General features: G+C 45.7%; 1 protein-coding gene across 2 annotated transcripts in view; it reads right to left on the minus strand.

The window, feature by feature from the left end:
* The window catches only part of MRPS5 (mitochondrial ribosomal protein S5), a 42855-nt gene that overhangs the window by 10966 nt on the left and 13158 nt on the right, over window positions 1-18731 (minus strand). Inside the window, exons 8-12 of one of the 2 annotated variants that reach the window (XM_045808973.2) lie at window positions 17054-17100; window positions 16302-16359; window positions 15927-15989; window positions 12913-13049; window positions 9814-10186 (exon numbers count right to left, since the gene is read on the minus strand). In XM_045808973.2, coding sequence (XP_045664929.2) covers window positions 9962-10186; window positions 12913-13049; window positions 15927-15989; window positions 16302-16359; window positions 17054-17100 — 530 coding nt within the window. In that variant the 3' untranslated portion in view covers window positions 9814-9961. Of the gene's footprint in view, window positions 1-9813; window positions 10187-12912; window positions 13050-15926; window positions 15990-16301; window positions 16360-17053; window positions 17101-18731 lie in introns of those variants that run through there. The other variant, XM_087863688.1, reaches the window with a different exon arrangement.

Raw genomic sequence — 18731 nt, forward strand, 5'->3', positions numbered from 1 at the left:
GGATGGAAACAGGCATCTGTATTTTTTAATGATTTATTTATTTATTTGAGAGAGAGGAAGAGAGAACAGGGGGAAGTGGCAGAGGGAGAGGGAGAGAAAATCCCAAGCAGACTCATGCTGATCGTAGAGGCCGACGTGGGCCTCTATCTCACAACCCCAAGATCACAACCTCAGCCGAAACCAAGAGCCACATGGTAACGGGCTATGCCACCCAGGCACCCCAGAAACCTGTATTTTTAAGAAGTTGTTTAGAGGGTTCTTAAGGAAAGCCGGGTTTGGGAACCACTGACCAGGAAGATACTGGAAGGTCCTGGCTTCAGCCTTATCACCACTGAGATCTAGGGATTCCTGGAGGGTCTTAGAGATCACATGGATACCTCAGACATTATAGCCTGATCCAGCCAAAGCGAAGCAGGAGAGTGTGTGTCTGTGTGCACACTGCTGGGTCCGGCTCTCTCTGGGAAATGGGGGAACTCTGATTTCATAAACCTGTGGTCTCTGCCCTGAAAATCCTGGGGATTGTATCTGAGTGTCCATCTGTGGTACAAACACCTATATACTCTTTAGTGCTATTTTTCAAATACGTGTAGGTGTGTCTGTGATACCTACAATACAATCATTTAAAAACACTGCTGAACTCAGAGCAGCCTTTTATAGGTTTTATTTTTCTCTATCAACAGTTACTAGAAGTGCACCTACTATTATAAGTGTCTCAGATAGAGAGTCAATCTGTGATTTTTATTTTTTGCTTTTTAAATTTTAAGTAGGGATCTTCATCCATAGAAAGGCTGGGAAGTCCTAGGGAGAGGCCCCCTGGGAGCCAGCAGTGTCCTCTGAGTTAACAGCAGCTGGGAGGCTGCTGCCCTGTCCACTGGGCGGGCAGTCACCACTCCCCCCGCCCCCCACCGCCCACTCGGGTGACCAGCTGGCCCGGGTGCTCTCCAGGACTTGAGTCATCCCAGTCTATGACAGTGAGGGCTCCGTTAGAAAGGACACTCAGGACCCAGGGCTGGAGTGGGTCATTTGACTATAGAACTGTAGTAGAGGGTGAGGGGAAGGGCACTATGGCTGCCATCCAAATGGATGCCTTCCCTCTCCCTCCCCCACTTCAGGCTGACTCCTAGATCCTTAGGGGATTTCTCAGTCCTCCCAACTTTGAGTGGAATAGTCTATGTGTTCATGGCCTCAAAAGCTTCTGTAAGGGCCACGAAGAAACCATGTAAAAGCTCTCATTACCTAACCAACCTCATGGCCCCTCCCTGGGTGTGAAAATCTATAAATCTGGTGACCTGGTGAGTATCTGACTCACAGCCTCACATCAGATGGTCACTGAAACTCCCCCATGGCTCCCTACTTGAGAGGACATCAGACTTTGTTCCTGCAAACCTCAAGGACACAAAAGCCCTTCCAATGCCACCATCTTGAGGACACACAGGACATCTGAGGGGTGTGTGTGTGTGTGTGTGTGTGTGTGTCATAAAAGACTTCATTTTCCTGAGCTATCTTGAAAACCCTGTCCTCACAGAATTTTCCCCAAACCCGGTTTACCCCAGCTGGGGAATTCTGTTTGGTCCTGAGTTGAGAAATAAGTACTCCTACCTTCTCAAGGAAACTTAAGGGGTCCTTTTGTTCTTACTCTGGCCAACCAAGACAGGTACACCCTCTTTTTGAAAGTTCGCATTAGGCCACTTCGCTTTTACGAAAAACCTACCTCAGGACCTATTTTCGCGAACTGTAAGAAATCCAAAGAGGATTTTGTTCTTCTGGAAAAAGTCAAAAGGCCAAAATAGCCGTTCAGCGTTTACTGCTCAGCGAGCTGTCACAGAGGCGGCATGTGCCCAGAGCGAGAGTGGCGCCACCCAGCTCCTTCCCCGGGAACTACACTCAGCCTCAGCCTCCAGCCGCCAGAGCTTTGAATCTGTACTGTATCTCGATTTCTTTTGTGCATACATTAGCAAGATATGTCCTAAGGTAGCAGAAAAGCCTAAGAGTGGTTATTTTTGGGGTCTGGGAATGCTCAAAGTTTTCCCCGTGTAAATTAATGGTAATCACTTCAATTTATGCCGTTTTGGCTTACGAACGGTTTCATAGAAATGCTCTACTTTCTGATCGCGGAGAAACATGTCATCTTATTTTGCTAAAACTTTCATGACAGAATGCTTAGAACTTTGCTCTTGTTTCCACTGTTAGAAGTGTTGCCATTTGTTCTCAGTGCCTTTACTCCCTGCCTGACCCCAGCAAAATCCTTTCCTGCCCTAGCGCTTTGAAGCAGTGGTCTTCCTCTGGCACAACATAATAAGGAACTCCTGGGGCGCCTGGATGGCTCAGTCGGTTAGGCATCTGCCTTCGGCTCAGGTCATGATCTCGGGGGTCCTGGGATGGAGCCCGTCGTTAGGCTCCCTGCTCAGTGGGGAGTCTGTTTCTCCCTCTCCCTCTGCCCCTCCCCCACTTGTGCGCACTCATGCTCTCAAATAAACAAATAAAATCTTAAAAAAACAAACAAACAAACAAAAAAAAAAAACCAAGGAACTCCTCCAGTTTTTATTTCAACACAGGGTAAGAGGGGCCGGATGGGCCTGGTGGTGGGAGCGGTTTCTTGCTGTTGAAGGCTACCGGTTATGGGGTGGGGGCTGCCAGTCTGAGGGCTTCCAGGATGGCTCTGGGTAGGAGAGAAGTCCTACCCAACCCTGGGAGCAGAGGGCAAGGGCTACTGGAGGCCTGGTCACAGCTTACAGGCGTGGGGTAAACAGGGATAAAGTCCCCCAGGCAGCAGGTAAGGACAGCTGGCAGTTGGAGGGGAAGACTTGCTCCCCAGGAGAAGGCTGGAACCCAAAAGGATATTGCCACCACCATCTCTGTGGGGGCCTCTAGAAAGGGCAGGTCAGCATCCAGACAGAAAGAGACTGCAGGTGGCAGGATCGCTGCTCACCAAGGGGACATCCCTAATGGGTACAACTGTGGGGTCTCCTCTGAAGACAGCTGTGATGGCAGCATTAGCAAAGGGACTGAGAGAGGTCAAACTCTCCTTTTAAAAGATCAAGGTGTGGGGCGCATGGGTGGCTCAGTTGGTTAAGCTTCGGACTGGATCTCAACTCAAGTCATGATCTCAGGATCATGAGTTCAACCCCCTCATTGGGCTCCATGCTGGGTGTGGAGCCTACTTACAAAAAAAAAAAAAAAAAGAGTCATCAAGAGGTTTCCTGAGGTCCACAGAGACCATGATTCATGGGCTTGTGCTTGCCTTGGAAGAATGCCCTTGGCCATGCTGATGGCAATGCCACCGACCCTCGATGCATCCCCTGGCATCTGCCCCCAGAGACTTCCAGGCCTGGCCTCAGGAGGCAGAGAAAACATAAGCGGGACCTCTGTCCTGGGCCCCAGGAATGACATACTTTGAAGAGAGTTTAACATCAGTTTTGGTGAGTTGAATCCCCATGGAACTCGGGTCCACACTTCCACAACAGCAGCTGCGTTTGTAAGATGAAAATCTTACTCTGATATTTTTGTTGTATCTGCAATGTCCTTAAAGAGAGAATCTCCTGGTTGATGTTTATTAGACATGAACTGAGCTGTTCTCCAGGGACATGATGAGACAAAAATAACACAGCCCTGCTGCGCTGTGTGGGCCCTCAGAGACACCCAGGATGCAGGGGGCAGCTCTCTTCCCAAGGAGTCACCACTGCCAACCATGAACCTTAATTAAGCTCAGGGCTTATAGCTATTCGCTCAGGCACGTACCACCAATGACTGTCCTATGGATAGGTCCATCTCCTGTGCGGGCTGGGGGGCTGTGACCTCACATTGTGCCCCAGCATCCAGATCTGTCTCCAGTGAGAGGTCGTGGTGTCAGCCCCAGTTAATGATCACTTGGTCCATCCCTTGTTTTATAGATGTGGAAACTGAGGCGGGAGGAAGCTAGAGCAGCCCCAGGTTGCTGTCCTTTTATTATTAGAAATTGGTGCCCCCTACCTGTGGGTGCCTCCGCTTCAATCTCTCTTGAAATCCTGGTATCTAACCCGGTTCAGGAAAGCGGGTGGTGTTCCCAAAGGAAACCGCCAGCGCTTCCTGACACTCCTCCCTTCAGAAAGCCTGGTGTCCGGCGGGCGGGGGCGTCTAGATCCGCACAGAGCACTCCCCGAACCACCAGCAGCTCAGCCTTGCAGGGTCGGGGGGGACGGGACAGGGGCCTTCCTGCTGAAAAAGAACAAAGTCTCCTTCCTGCGCTCTGTGGCGTCCCGGAGCCCAGCCCGAGGGGAAGTAGCGGGCCCGCTGCCCGGGAGGGGGCGGGGACACTCCCGAGGCCGGAGCCGGTGCCAACGGTGACCCAAACACAAGCGCGCCCGCGCCCTCGGCAACTCCCACGAGGGGACGGCCGGGTTTTCCCACGGCCCCGGGAGCCGAGAACGGACGTCCTCTGGGCGCCGCCCGCCTGCAGCGGCCTCGCGGCTGGGAGCTGGGGTCTCCACGCTGCTCCCGGGCTGCAGCGGCCCGGCTGCGCCCAGGTCGGGCGAGGGGCGCGGGGGAGGGAGAGCGAGGCTGGCCGGGAGCCGGGGCCCCGCCGCCGACCCACCCCACGCCCCTGAAACATGACAAGGTTACGGCGGAAGGACAGCCCCTGCTCCCGAGTATGCCCTAGTGAGGCACCTTCTGCCTTGTGTCTGGGTCTCATTTGCCAACAAGCGTTGCTTTTTTCTGAAAAGCTGAGCCCTTAGAAGCGGCGGCGCTGAACTGTGAGAGGAGCCGGCCCCACCTTATCCAGGTCCGGGAGGGCCCAAAATAGAGCGCTCCCCTCCCAGGACCGCCACTTGTCTGTTGTAGCCCACCAGCCACCACTCTCCTCCATGGACCTGGCTCACTTGCTCCCCCCCCTCCCCGCCCCCGTGATTCGGACCCTGGGCTGAACCACTGGCAGCCAGTGTCGACTTTATAAGCACGATTCATGTCATTCCTCATTTTTAGAAAGCTGAGACTGGGGGCTGGAGGTGCATAAAGTGATGAAGCAGCGTGACTCACGACACGCGGTAAGTTGGTAGCCTCTGAGATATGGTCCCCAGATCCCACGTGCTTCCTGCAGCTGCCCCCCAACCCTGACTTAGGCTTTGGGTTTGTGAACCTGAGTTTGAAGGCAGGGATCTGCATCTGAAAGAAATTTGAATATCCTCACGAGAGGAAGAGGAGCAAGTGCGATTCTTTCAAGACAGTATTTGTAACACAAATCTGAAAGCTTAACCTGAATCTTGTTGCTAGTAGGGGTTTATAGTCCCTCTCCCCCAGGGATCCCACCTCTAGCATTGCAAATTGGAATGATTTATCAGGGAGTAAGCAAGCACTCCTAACTACAAAATATTTCTTTGAGAGAGCAGAGATGCGTTTCTACTGGAATCATCAATTTTCTACATTCTAGTAGGTACGGCCTCGTTGGATAAACAGAACAGGGACCATTTGGAGACGCTCTCCCTGCCCCCTGGTGGTTGTAAGCATAACTCTAAAGAGTTTCAGTGAGGTTTAAATAACGTGAACTGCACGTTTAAACTTACCAAAACTTTAGTAAGTTTTGACATATGCACTGGAAACCACTATGAAATCCTCACCACAACCAAAATAATGAACATATCTATTACCCCCAAAACTTTCCTTATGCCCCTTTGTCATCCCTCCCTCCCACCGCTCCCCACCCGCTCTTAATAGTGTTGGTTTACACTTAAACAATAGAAATTACCCAATGTGAACAGCAGAGAGTAAGCAGACTACAAAAAAATAAACAGAGCCTCAGAGACATGTGGGACTACAACAAAAGATCTAACGCTTATGTCATCAACGTCCCACTGGGATGTGGGTGAAGCTGAAAAAATAGCCAAAGAAGTAAGAAAATAGTAATACAGAATGGGAGAAAACTTTTGCAAGTCATATATCTGATAGGGGACTTGTATCTAGACTCTAGACAGTCTAGAACTATTCCCCTCAATAAAAACATAAATAACCCAATTTTTTAAATGCAAAAGGATCTAAATAGACATCGGTCCAAAGAATATAAACAAATGGCCAACAAGCCATGAAAAGACGCCCAACATCCTTAGCCGTCAGGATATGACTCAGCAATTCCACTCCTAGGTATATACCCCGAAGAGAAAACTGGTCTACACAAAAACTTATACAAAAATGTTCATAGCAGGGACACCTGGCTGGCCTCAGTCAGAAGAAAGTGTGACTGTTGATCTCGGGGTTGTAGGTTCAAGCCCCATGCTGGGTATAGAGATTACTTAAAAATAAAATCTTAAAGAAAATGTTCATAGCAGCATTACTCATGATAGTTAAAAGGTAGAAACAACTCAGATGTCTATCAGCTGATGAATGGATAAATAACAATGTGGTATATCTACACAATGAAGTATTTTGGCAATAAAACAAAATGAAGTACTGACGCATGTACACGAATGAAGCTTGAAAACATTACGCTCATTCAAAAACGCCAGTTACCAACGACCACAGATTGTGCGATTGCACCTATGAGAAATGTCCGGGAGAGGCAAATCCATAGAGAGTAGTTCAGTGGTTACCGCGAGCTGGAGAGAGGGGGTCCTGGGAAGGTACTGCTAATGGGTATAAAGTATCTGGCTGGGGCGATAAAAAGTTCTTAAATTGATTGTGGTAATGGTTGCACAGCTCTGTGAATAAACTAAAAACTACTAACCTGTGAAGAGAAAACTTAAAAAGAAGAAACTTTAGGAGAAAACTTTCCAAGTTTGGCAAAAGACAGATAAACCTATAGATTCAAGGTGAGCAAACCCCCCCAAAATAAACTGAAAGAAATCTACACCATGACATATCATAATCTAACTTCAGAAACCTAAAGACAAAGAAAAGTTCTTGAAAGCAGAGAGAGAAAAACAATACCTTCTAAGGGGAAACCATTCAAAGGAAAGCAAATTCTCATCAGAAACCAAGGAGGCCAGGGGCACCTGGGTGGCTCAGTCGGTTAAGTGTCTGCCTTTGGCTCAAGTTGTGATCCCAGGGTCCTGGGATAGAGCTCCGAGTCAGGCTCCCTGCTCAGCGGGGAGTCTGCTTCTCCCTCTCCCTCTGCTGCCCCCCCCCACTAGTATGCTCGCTTTCTGTCAAATATATATATATATTTTGTTGTTGTTGTTGTTGTTAAAAAAACCAAGGAGGCCAGAAGTGTCATATTTGTCGAGTGGTGAGAAAGTAACTGTCAGCCTAAGCCTGACACCTGGCTCCGGGACCTACTTTGGAAGCATAAGCAGAACTACAGTTCTATTAGTTGCATTATCAACTTAGCTCCACATTCTGTTCTGCTCCCTAATTAACTTTACCTTTTCCACCCTTACTCCCTGTTTACCCACCGATGAGGACGGGATGGTAACATTGGTCTTGACATATCTGATCATGCCAGGTCCCAAATAGTGTCTCATTGTCCATAAGAATGCTCACCTCTAGGTTATTTCAAGCCCCCACACCCCCACTCAAGGTTTCAAGAAACAGTTTACCCTCCTCTCACGCATGTAAGCTGTCCCTAGGCTCAACAGGGCAAGGCAGCTTCGGGAATGATCCCCTGCCTTTTCATTGGGCTGCCCTTCAGATAATACAACTTTCTTTGCTTCAAAACCAGTGTCTCAGACATTGGCTTACTGTGCACTGGGGACACGGACAAGTTTGAGTATGGTAACAAACCTGGAATTCTCTATCTGGCGAAATTATTCTTTAGGAATGAAAAATAAAGACATTCTCATGGAAGGAACACAAAGAGAATTTGTTAGCTAAAGGAAGTTCTGGAAGCAGGAAGGAAATGTGTGAGATTATTATTATTTATTTACTTATTTATTATAGAAAACATACATATGGTAGAAAATAGGAAATAAAATACCTATTGCTCTCTGCCCCCAGTTCCTGGCACAGAGCTCCTAAAACCACTGTCATTTCTGAAGTGATAAGAGTACCGGCAGCATCTTTTGTGCTATGGTTGGTCTTTGACCCCAGTTCCTGGCAGTTCCTCAATCCCTTAGAATCCCCTAGGTGACGGCAGGGTCTTTTGTTCTAATGAGGTGACTCTCGGTGGGCTCCTGGATGGGGTCTGGTCACCAGAAAGACCAAACTAAGATTAGAAGCTTGGAATTTTCGGCCCCACCTCCCATTCTCCAGAGAGGGGAGAGGGGCTGGCAATGGAGTTTACCATCATGCCTATGTGGTAAAGCCGCCATAAAACCCCCGATAGTACAGGGTTCTGGAAGCTTCTGGGTTGGTGAGCACACGGAGGCGCTGAGACTGGCACATCCTTTCCCACGTACCTTGCCCTAGGCCTCTCCTCCATCTGGATGTTCCTCGGGATCTTTTATCATATCCTTTTATGACAAACCGGTACACAGGAAGTAAAGTGTGAGCTGTTCTAGCAAATTCACCCAGTGAGGGTGCTGTGGGAACCCCTGATTGACAGCTGATCACTCAGAACCGCAGGGGACAACCCACTCGCGATTGGCATCTCAAGTAGGGTGAGGGCGGTCTTGTGGGACTGAGCCCTCAAGTGGCGGGATCGGACCCCACTTTCGGGTAAACAGTGTCAGAACTGTGTTAAATTGCAAGACACGAGAACTGCCTGGGGAAGAAAACCCCCAGAAGTCTGGTGTCAGAAGTGTTGTGAGTTTGGTAATAAAGGGGATATGCTGGAGAACTGGGTGTTTCCCTACTCCGAATGCTAACAGAAAGACTCCTGGAAGGTCAGGAAAGAACTGAAAGAATAAAAATATGGGTAGGCAACGTCTCACTGGCTCAGTGAGTGGAGTGTGGGACTCTTGATCTCAGGGTCGTGAGTTTGAGCCCCACATCGGGGGTAGAGTTTACTTAAATAAATAAATGGGGCGTCTGGGTGTCTCTGTCAGTTAAGAGTCTGACTCTTGATCTCAGGGTCTTGAGTTCAGGGCCTGTGTGGGGCTCCATGCTGGGTGTGGAGACTACTTAGAAAAAAGAAAAGGAAAGTGAAAAAATAAATACAATTTAAAAATATGGGTAAATACAATAGACTTTTTTTTCCTTCTTGAGTTTTCCATATTATGTTTGATGGTTGAAGCAAAAAGTATAATATCTAACATGGTTCTACTTGTAGGTAGAGCACATTTTGAAACAGTTATAGAAACTGGGGAAGGTAAGGGATTTAAAGGGAGGTAAGGTTTCTACACTTCAAACGGGTACAATACCAACACCAGTGGGCAGGGGATGAGTGACGTATGCATAATGTAATACCTAGAGCAACCACGAAAGCAGCATACAAAGGGGTTTCAAAAGAGAATTTCTAGAGTCGAAAGAACAGGGTTTGCCCATTTTCCTCTACTTTCTAGCTGAGTGACTGTAGTCAAGTACTTAACTGCTCTGTAAAATGAAGTTAATAACATTCACTTTGGACAAATCGAAGTTAATATGTATTAGCTATAATTATAGCAATTATTATTTTGCATATTATTTTTTATTGGGTCAGGCTATAAGCCCTGTCTTCCTAATTCATTTACTTTTACTGGTTTAAATTAAAGTAGCCTCGAAGGGGCACCCGGGTGGTGGCTCAGTCAGTTAAGCATCTGCCTTTGACTCAGGTCATGATCCCGGGGTCCTGGGATTGAGTCCCATGTCAGGCTCCTTGCTCAGAGGGGAGCCTGCTTCTCCCTCTGCCTGCCACTCCCCCTGCTTGTGCTCTCTCCCTCTCTGTCAAATAAATAAATAAAATCTTAAAAAATAAATACAATAAAGTAGTCTTGAAACCATGTATTTACTGTTCCTATCACAATTCCTGGTATAGACCACATGCTCAGAAAGTTAAAGCTATAGTTATTTATTATTTGTCAGTAAAGAAGGTTGGCCTGTTCTTTAGAAAGAAAGTGACATTCCAAAATGTGAGGGGCTGAGCCTCCGCCAGGCGCTGGACAGGACCAGCTGCGGCAGCTGTGCGAGGCCAGAGCCAAGCTCAGGTAGCGGCTCTCTTTAAATTCAACCACACTGAGCGCTTCATTCCCTGTGCGGCCCTCACGTCTTCCCAGTCCAGTTTGATGTCTGGAACTTCAACTTCTGGCTCAGGATCCTTTCTCAGGACTCCCTGCGGGGAGGCCACCACGATGGGCAGAGGGCCACATTCCTCCCGGAATTCTACAACGTGGAGACCCTTCTTATCAGCCAGTTGTTGATGGGTTTCCTGGGCAAGACCAAATTGAGAACGCCAGGTTAGGTCTATGAGATACACCTGTAACTTAAAGACCAGGAACGTCCACGTACCGCTTGGGGGACTTCACATTTCAGAGGATTCTGGATAATGTTATCTTGCAGCTAAACCATGGTGACCTGGGGTGGACGGCATCATCTCCCCATTCCCCAATGAAATGGAGGAAGGGCCTTGGCCTCTGGTCTCTTGCTTCCCAAACCTCCCCAATTACGTGCCATGCTGTGCCCAAAACTGAACTTGAATCTCATCAAGCCCCTGTTCCAGCTACTGTTTTACAGGACAAGCAGGGAGAGAAGACATTAGGAACCCATGGGTGGGGCGCCTGGGTGGCACAGTCGTTAAGCGTCTGTCTTCGGCTCAGGGTGTGATCCCGGCATTCTGGGATCGAGCCCAACATCAGGCTCCTCCGCTGAGAGCCTGCTTCTTCCTCTCGCACCCCCCCTGCTTGTGTTCCCTCTCTCCCTGGCTGTCTCTGTCTCTGTCAAATAAATAAATAAAATCTTAAAAAAAAAAAAAAAAGAACCCATGGGTGTTTAGCAGCAGACTAGGAAGCTACAGGACAAACAACTCAGTCAAAACAAAACAAAACAAAAAAGCAAGGGAAAAAAAAGAAGGAAACCTACAGATTAGAAGTGACCTAGAAGACATGGCAAGAACTTATAATGTATTGACCTTTTCTGCAATCAAACTCAAATGAATTATGTAAAAAACTTTTTTAAAAATTCAAACGAATGGATACCTTTCTATGACCACTACGTAGGTAACCGATGATACTGCGGTACTGTCAAGTTTTAGGTATAACAGTACTGGGGGGTATTTTTTAATCCTAATCTTTTAGAAATAGATACTGAAATATTTATGAATGCTACAAGGTGATGTCTGAGACCTGGTTCAAAACAACTGGGCTGCATGCAGGAGGTACTGAGAGACAAAGGTCGGCCACAAGCTGCTAACTGCTGACACTGGGTGAGAGGGCCATGGGCAGTCCTTACCGACAGCAGCCCCAGAAGTCTGGAAAAAAGCAAACAAACTTAGGAGATGGCTTATTGATAGTAGATTAAAATACCTGATACGTCCAACCTCATGTTTCCAGACTCTATGGCCACCTTGTACTATTCTATGTAAGCTTGAAATTAGAAAGAAATGAGCTATTTCATAAAAACAAAATTAAATAATTTAAACTGGTGGGTCTTACAATCAATGGCATGTTGCTTAAGTTGGTGACTTTTTTTTCTTTTCGAGTGGCATATGAAATAAAGCAACATTTTATTTATTATTTTTATTATTTTTGAGAGAGCACGCATGTGTGTGAGGGGGTAGGGAAGGGGGGAGGAAGGGGGCAGATCCCAAGCAGGCTCCATGCTCAGCGCAGAGCAACGTGGGGCTCCATCTCATGACCCTGAGATCATGACCTGAGCCAAAATCAAGAGTCAGTCGCTTAACTGAGCCACCCAGGAGCCCCCAACAATGCAACATTTTATAGTTGATGGCATTTTAGAAGAGATGATACATGGTGATATCGGAAAATTTCAAGTACTGACATAAAACAAAAATATTACAGGGGCACCTGGGTGGCTCAGTTTGTTAAGCGGCTGCCTCTGGCTCAGGTTGTGATCCCAGGGTCCTGGGATCAAGTCCCCATTCCGGGCTCCCTGCTCAGCAGGGAGCCTTCTTCTCCCTCTGTCTCTGCTCCTCCCCCCACTCATGCTCCCCCCCCAAATAAATAAAGCGAACAAAAAATATTACATAAAAAAAGAACAAGTCTACCTGATCATAAATATAACCTATCTAAAACTAATACCTCCATCAAACAAACCTCTCATGAGAAGTCTGAATTTAGAAATGCTTTTGAAGCATATTTTATATAGTACCAACACACACACACACACACACACACACGGCTGTTCAAAAAGGATCTTTTAGCCAAAGCTTTTCTTCCAATTAATTTTCCTATTTTACACAGAGATATATATAATTATTCGATGGACCTTGATTCAAAACCAGCTATCACACTTTCTAAGCATCAGGAAGACTGTCAGAGTGGAATCTCTTGAACCTGGCTGTCTTTTCTGCTCATCCAGCTGCTAAGGTCTACCCATCTCTTTGAAGGACAGGCCATCCCCTGGAGCAGGGGAGAGGGCAGCCCAGGGGGAGGGGCTTCGCTGTAGAGTAGAGCGCCTGCGCACCTCGCCCAGGTTGAGAAACAACTTGGCTTATTAAGGTTCATAGCTCCTTCAAGCTCAGGCGTCCATCTGAATGACCTATGTGGGTAACGTGAAAATTGCCTGTGCTTCTCCCGAAGACAGCGCTCGAGCAGAGAGGCTCCACTCTAGTCCCAGCTGAAAGGACTAAATCAGGAAACAGCCTTTCTCTTTCTACTTTACGTTTCTATACTGTTAGACTTGTAGAACAAGCATAAATTCTTTTCATAATAAAACAGATTATAATTACTGGCTTTTATAAATATTTCATTTCAAAACTTTAAAACACCCATGAAGTATTCTTCAAAGGGGAATTTTCACGAACTAACTGCAGTTGGATTAACTAAACTGATGCAGCCACAGGCAGCAAAGAAAGCCCCAGTCCTCAGGCAGCGCCGGGACAGCAACTCCACGAGGCTCCCAGGACATCACGGTCTAAAAGGCCCACAAGTGAAATATGAACAGTAAGTTCTGTTTCAGAGCCCAGGGAAGGGTTACCTGGCGGGAGAGCCCATGGAAGAGGCCCCGTGTGAGGTTGAGCATGTTGAGGGACCCAGAGACCTTGGCATACATGTCTTTGATGCCAATGAGCCGGCAGATGGTGATGATGGCCCGGTGGCAGCGGAGGCCATAGCCTAGAAAAGGAAAAATGCCATCAGTCACTCTGCCGCCTTTCACACAGCTTTGGGCTCTGAGTTTGGGAGGCCCTGGTTCACATTCTGGCTTCATCATTTCCCTGGAAAACTTACTTCCATAATAACACTGATGTAAGTGAGATGTTATAAAGACTAAAGAATAATATATATAAGTTTCTTAAGCACCTGGGCAAAAAAACAGGGATGTTATAAAGATTAAGAGAAATGGGTGAAAGTTCTTGCCCCCCCATGCCTGAGCTGGCTGACTCGAGGGACACACCTGTTTTCACCCTCCTCAATTGCTCAGTTGCACTGAGACCTACTTCCTCTTCCTGGAAAAACTCCTCTCTTGGCTTTGGTAACACAGCCTCTCCCACATTCCCTCCAAACACAGCATCTTAATTGCTGCTTTCAGGCACTTGGTGGAAGTTGCTTATCTGATGTTTCCCCTCTGTAGAATGTGGGCTCTGTGAGGGCTAAAATATTATTTATTTCTACTGTATCCCGAGAGCCTAGATCAGTACCCAGCAAATGCAGGTAGCAGTGAGAGAAAGACACCCCAAGTTTAGACTCTAACATTTTGATTAGCCAGACATGGAACTCAGCACACATCTCCCTGCTTTAAGGCAGAGGACCTACTCTGTGTTACTGGCTTTCTGATTTCCAATTTGTAACGGTAATTCAACATATGTATATAAAAACTCTATTTGGATACAGGCACCTAACATAGAATCATCCCTTCCACTTGTCAATTAAATGTGCAGCCCAGAGCTATGGCGGATCATGTGAAAACTAGGACCTCAGAGGGTAGCTAGGACAGGCAACAACGGGGTGGTTTGTCCTTCTCCGCGGAGTGATATACGCAGAACGAGTGTCCATGTGTGAACAAAGGCATGCGTGCACAGACGTGTATAAATGTGTATAAATGCACACACATCTAGAGGCCGGTGCCCATGCAAGACGGTGCAAGGCAGATCGTGGAAGGGTCTGGAAGGCATACTCTAATCTGCTACTGCTCACTGAATGACCCTAGACAAGAGACTCTCTTCTCCTCCACACCTACTTAGCAGAGCTGACGCTGAGCTCCCGAGGGAAGGCGTGTATACCGCACAGCCCCTGGACCGTACACGACACTCCCCAAATGGTAGCCAGTTTTGTACAAACACAAACCTCCGTGTAATAGGGTCACGGTCCTGTGGTAATTATTTGGATGTACTTTGACTGTGAACACTTCCAGGCAGATGTCAAAACCCTTGTTTAATGAAAGTTAAATCTGTGTGCGTGTGGTGTGACCGGGGATGTGCTCTGCACGTAAGGCATTAAACACGGTGCCACAGCCAAGGAAGAAGCGCCCTCTGGTCAAGTAAGTTTGCGAACCCCGCCTTCTCTACCCCCGGCTGGGAGATTCACATCGCAGAGCAGTGCATTAAAGACTGGGACAACCCCAAAGATGTACAAGCATCTTTTTTTACTTTCCATAATCATTTCCCCACATGGCACTCTTTCTGGAGTTCACACCTATTAATATCTCCGCCCAGACATAGCAATACACAGGAACATAGCTTAGGAACTGCTGTCTATAACGTATCCTACTGTTCTAGCTTCAAGATCAGAATATTTAATCCCAATGCACAGGGAATGGGTTCAACTATATAGAAACCTGAAAAACACAGCTTCAGGAGACAGGGAAGATAAAAAAAGCAACTTCAGCAATTAATTCGGCCGTCTTTCAAAAATCCTGCAGATATAAATGGAGCTACACTGTTCAACAGCAATAGGACAGAAGCCATAAACGCAAGCCATTTATGGAATTTTAAATTTTCTCTTCGATGCATTTTAAAAAAAAGAGGTAAAATTAATTTCAGTAATATCTTTTATTAACCTAACATCCCCACAACACGATCATTTCAACATGTAATCAGTAACTTTGAGATATTTCAAATTCTTTGTTTTCATACTGAGCCTTTGAAATGTGGTGTGTGCTCGACACTCGGCAGATCTCAGCAGCCACATTTCAGGTGCTCGATAGCCACTCGGGGTCCCAGCCACCATGGGAACAGCGTAAGTCGAAACCTTGATGTCAAAGTGCTCGACTCAATACTTCTTCTAATAATAAAATAAGTTTTTATTAGGCCTATAAATGATTGTGCTTTTAAAGCAGAAGGCAAGTTCTCTCGGTGCCCGATTAGTACTGAATTTGATGATTTTTCTTCCTGATTTACTTCCACGTACTAGAAGCTTTGACATGAAAAATTTAGATGTTTTATCTTTTTCTGATCCAAACTTTTAAAGATATACCTCGAGTATCATTTTTACTGTAGAACCACAGGCTAAACACAAATCAAAGTGCTCAAGAATTCTATACCCAGAGTCCACTGGGCATGACCGCCCCAGCTCCGTGACCCTGAACTCTGCCTGCCTGCTCTTCCACGGGACAGGAAGGTCCACCTCAGCATCCCCAGAGCTTAGCACAGCACCCAGCTCACGGTGTTCAACTGATACTTGACGATGTGAGCAAATGACTGGACCCGAAGAAGCTGTAAGAATCTGCCATCTAATAGCATCAACAATTCTCGAAGAGGAGCTGATGTTCTCACTCATCCAAACCCAATGACTCACTCAGTTACTCCTTCCCATTCAGTGTGCTCGTCCCACCTAGAATTCCCCTGGAACATGCCTGTGTTCATGGGAGCCGAGCAGGTTGACTACTTTTTATTTCCCTGAGAGCCTCGGGCTGCTTAAATCTAATGTAGGCCTTTCCTTTTTGGTGTTTTCAAAAGGGAGTGCAATACATGTGATCAAAAATAGAGGACAGGATGGATCTGGGATAATTTCTCTGCTTTATCTTTAACAAATTATAAGAGTATTTTTGGTTACCTCTGGGTTGTTTCTTCATCCTGATATGCGTCTTTTTAAATCTTAAAGAAATATCGTGGAATACTGGAGGGTAAAAACATAAACATAAGAAGGATTAGGTGTGTAGCTTTAATGCCCTTGCAAATACCACAGTGCAGCTACTCGCTAGTGAGCAGCCAGCACGCACTGGCCAAGGATGAGTGACAAAACTCTGATTTCACTCGTTACTAACCTTCTCAGGGGAGAAAATTCGCCCCTTTCTGTATTTTATATAATTATTTGGTCCAGAACACGATAACCGGCAGAGAAACACAAAGATAGCCATAGAGCCATACGGCCACACTTAATGAAACAAGAGTCATCCTGCAAATTTTACAAGAGAAGATTCACACTCACTCGTATGGTCTTCGTATCGTTCTATATAATACAAATAGTGAGCTGCTCTGTTCTTCGCCTGAAAGAAAGAAGGAAAATAGTTTTCTTAAACCTACTGATGCAATTTACATTTTCTAGGAGATTTAAAAAAAATACCTTCCATAAAATATTTAATTACAGAAAATTTCACGCTTACACAAAAATTTCATTATATACTCCTAAAAGGTGAGGATTTGATTTTAAAAATTTGTAACAGTATCACTATCACACATAAGAAATGTTAACAGTAATTCCTTGTATCTTTGAACATCCTGTCGGAGTTCCAACCTTCGCAGCTGTCTCACACGTTTGGTAAAAGCAATCACAAGTCTGCTAAAACCGATGCAAAAGAAAACAGGTGCCGCTAAGGCTGCTTTTAGAGAGAGAAGTAACTTCTGACAGGAAGCCTCAGGGGAGAGTTCTTATTTCCATTATTATTTTTTTGTAGTTCTTTTTTTTTTTTTTTTTTTTTTAAAGATTTTATTTATTTATTTGACAGAGAGAGAGACAGCCAGCGAGAGAGGGAACACAAGCAGGGGGAGTGGGGGAGGAAGAAGCAGGCTCACAGCGGAAGAGCCTGATGTGGGGCTCGATCCCACAACGCCGGGATCACGCCCTGAGCCGAAGGCAGACGCCTAACCGCTGTGCCACCCAGGCGCCCCTATTTTTTTTGTAGTTCTAATGGTGCCTAGCACGCTGATCTTTTACTCTCAACAAAAGAAAAATGTACGTACTTTCCTGAAAGCATCCATCCGATCAGCGGCTTTCCCAACGGCAAAACCTTAAAAAAAAAAAAAAAAAGTAAAACCATAAAAAGGGGCATAAATCTGGCACACGAGGTCTTTCACCACATTTCAAGTGTCAGTTCCTACAATACTGCACAGCATTTTATTCGTCTTCTGCCCACAGAAAACCTGTTATCCAAAACAAATGATAAAGCATGAGGCTACAGGGGGTGCCTGGCTGGCTCAGTTGGAAGACCATGTGACGCTTGATCTCGGGGTTGTGAGTTCGAGCCCCACACTGGGTGGTAGAGATTGCTTAAATAAACAAAAGTTAAAACAAAAGTTAAAACAAAACAAAAACAGACACATGAGGCTACAGAGACTCGCTTATCTATTTTGGGGTGTTTTGGAAAGATTACATTTGAAATTATCTATGAAATCCAAGGTTAGGTATATAACACTACCTTTTATAAATCTCTAGATAAAACTAAATATACTTTAAAAAAAAAACAACTAACCATGCTCTAAATTAAAAAGATAAATGGTTTTGAACATTTTTAAAAATAGATTAAAATAACCAGAAAGGTTGGGGAAAAACATAACACTGCCATAGAGTAAAACCACGACTTCGCTGGAACTTTCAAATGCAATTCAGATTTCAGTTAACCAGGAAATACAATCAACAATTCTAGGTTTGTGAATGCTTAACCCTATGAAATGAGATTTATCACAATTTAACAGAAATGCTGCCATTATTTGCTATCACATTATTTACTTTGAAGAATGTACTTTATTTTTAAATTATACATAGGAAAGTAATATAAAGTGAGACTGCTCCGCGAGATAGAAATGCAAGACACCTGAGAACCTGGGACAAAAGGGACCGTAGATTTTAATCCCTAGTTTAAACAAAACAAATGAAGCCATATAAGTCTTAGAGGAAAATACAAGTGAACTTGTATTGAAGGCTTTCTAAACGACACAAAACTAGAAGTGATAAAAGACTGATAAAGTTGCTATATAGGGACACCTGGGGGCATCGCTGGTTAAGCGTCCGACTCTTGATTTTAACTCAGGTCATGATCTCAGGGTAGTGAGATCCAGCCCTGCATCAGGCTCCACAAGGGGCATGAAGCCTGCTTCTGATTCTCTCTCCCCATCTCCCTCTGCCCCTCCCCCGCTCACCCTCCCCCCCAAAAGCTGCTATAGAAAGGTTTAAAACTTCTGTGGATTTAAAACTTTTGTGCAGAAAAAAATTAAAAACTAAGTCAAATGTATGATAGACAAAGGGCTAATGTCCTTAACTTACAAACAGCTTATACCAATCAGGAAAGCAAAGAACCATCACCCCATAGCGAAATGGGTAAAACATGTAAACTAACAGACCTCAAAAAGGAAATAATGGCCAATAAACATGTAAAATGGTGTCCAAACTCTCGTAATTAAAGAATGCAGATCAAAACTAAGAGATATGCTAGATAATCAGTGAAGTCTGATAATACCCAGGCTGGCCAGGGTGTGTTGGTACAGAACAACGTAAACTGACGCAACCTTTTGGGAGGGCAATCTGGCAATGCTCACCAACACTTAAAACGCATATAACTTTGAGGCAGCAGTTTCACTGCAAGAAGCTTCCCCTATTGATATACGTGGAAAAGTATGACAAATCACATACACAAGAAGCTTG

Source organism: Ursus americanus, chromosome 7, assembly GCF_024610735.1.
Source record: "Ursus americanus isolate L20-20 chromosome 7, mUrsAme1.1.p, whole genome shotgun sequence".
NCBI classification, from domain to species: domain Eukaryota; kingdom Metazoa; phylum Chordata; class Mammalia; order Carnivora; family Ursidae; genus Ursus; species Ursus americanus.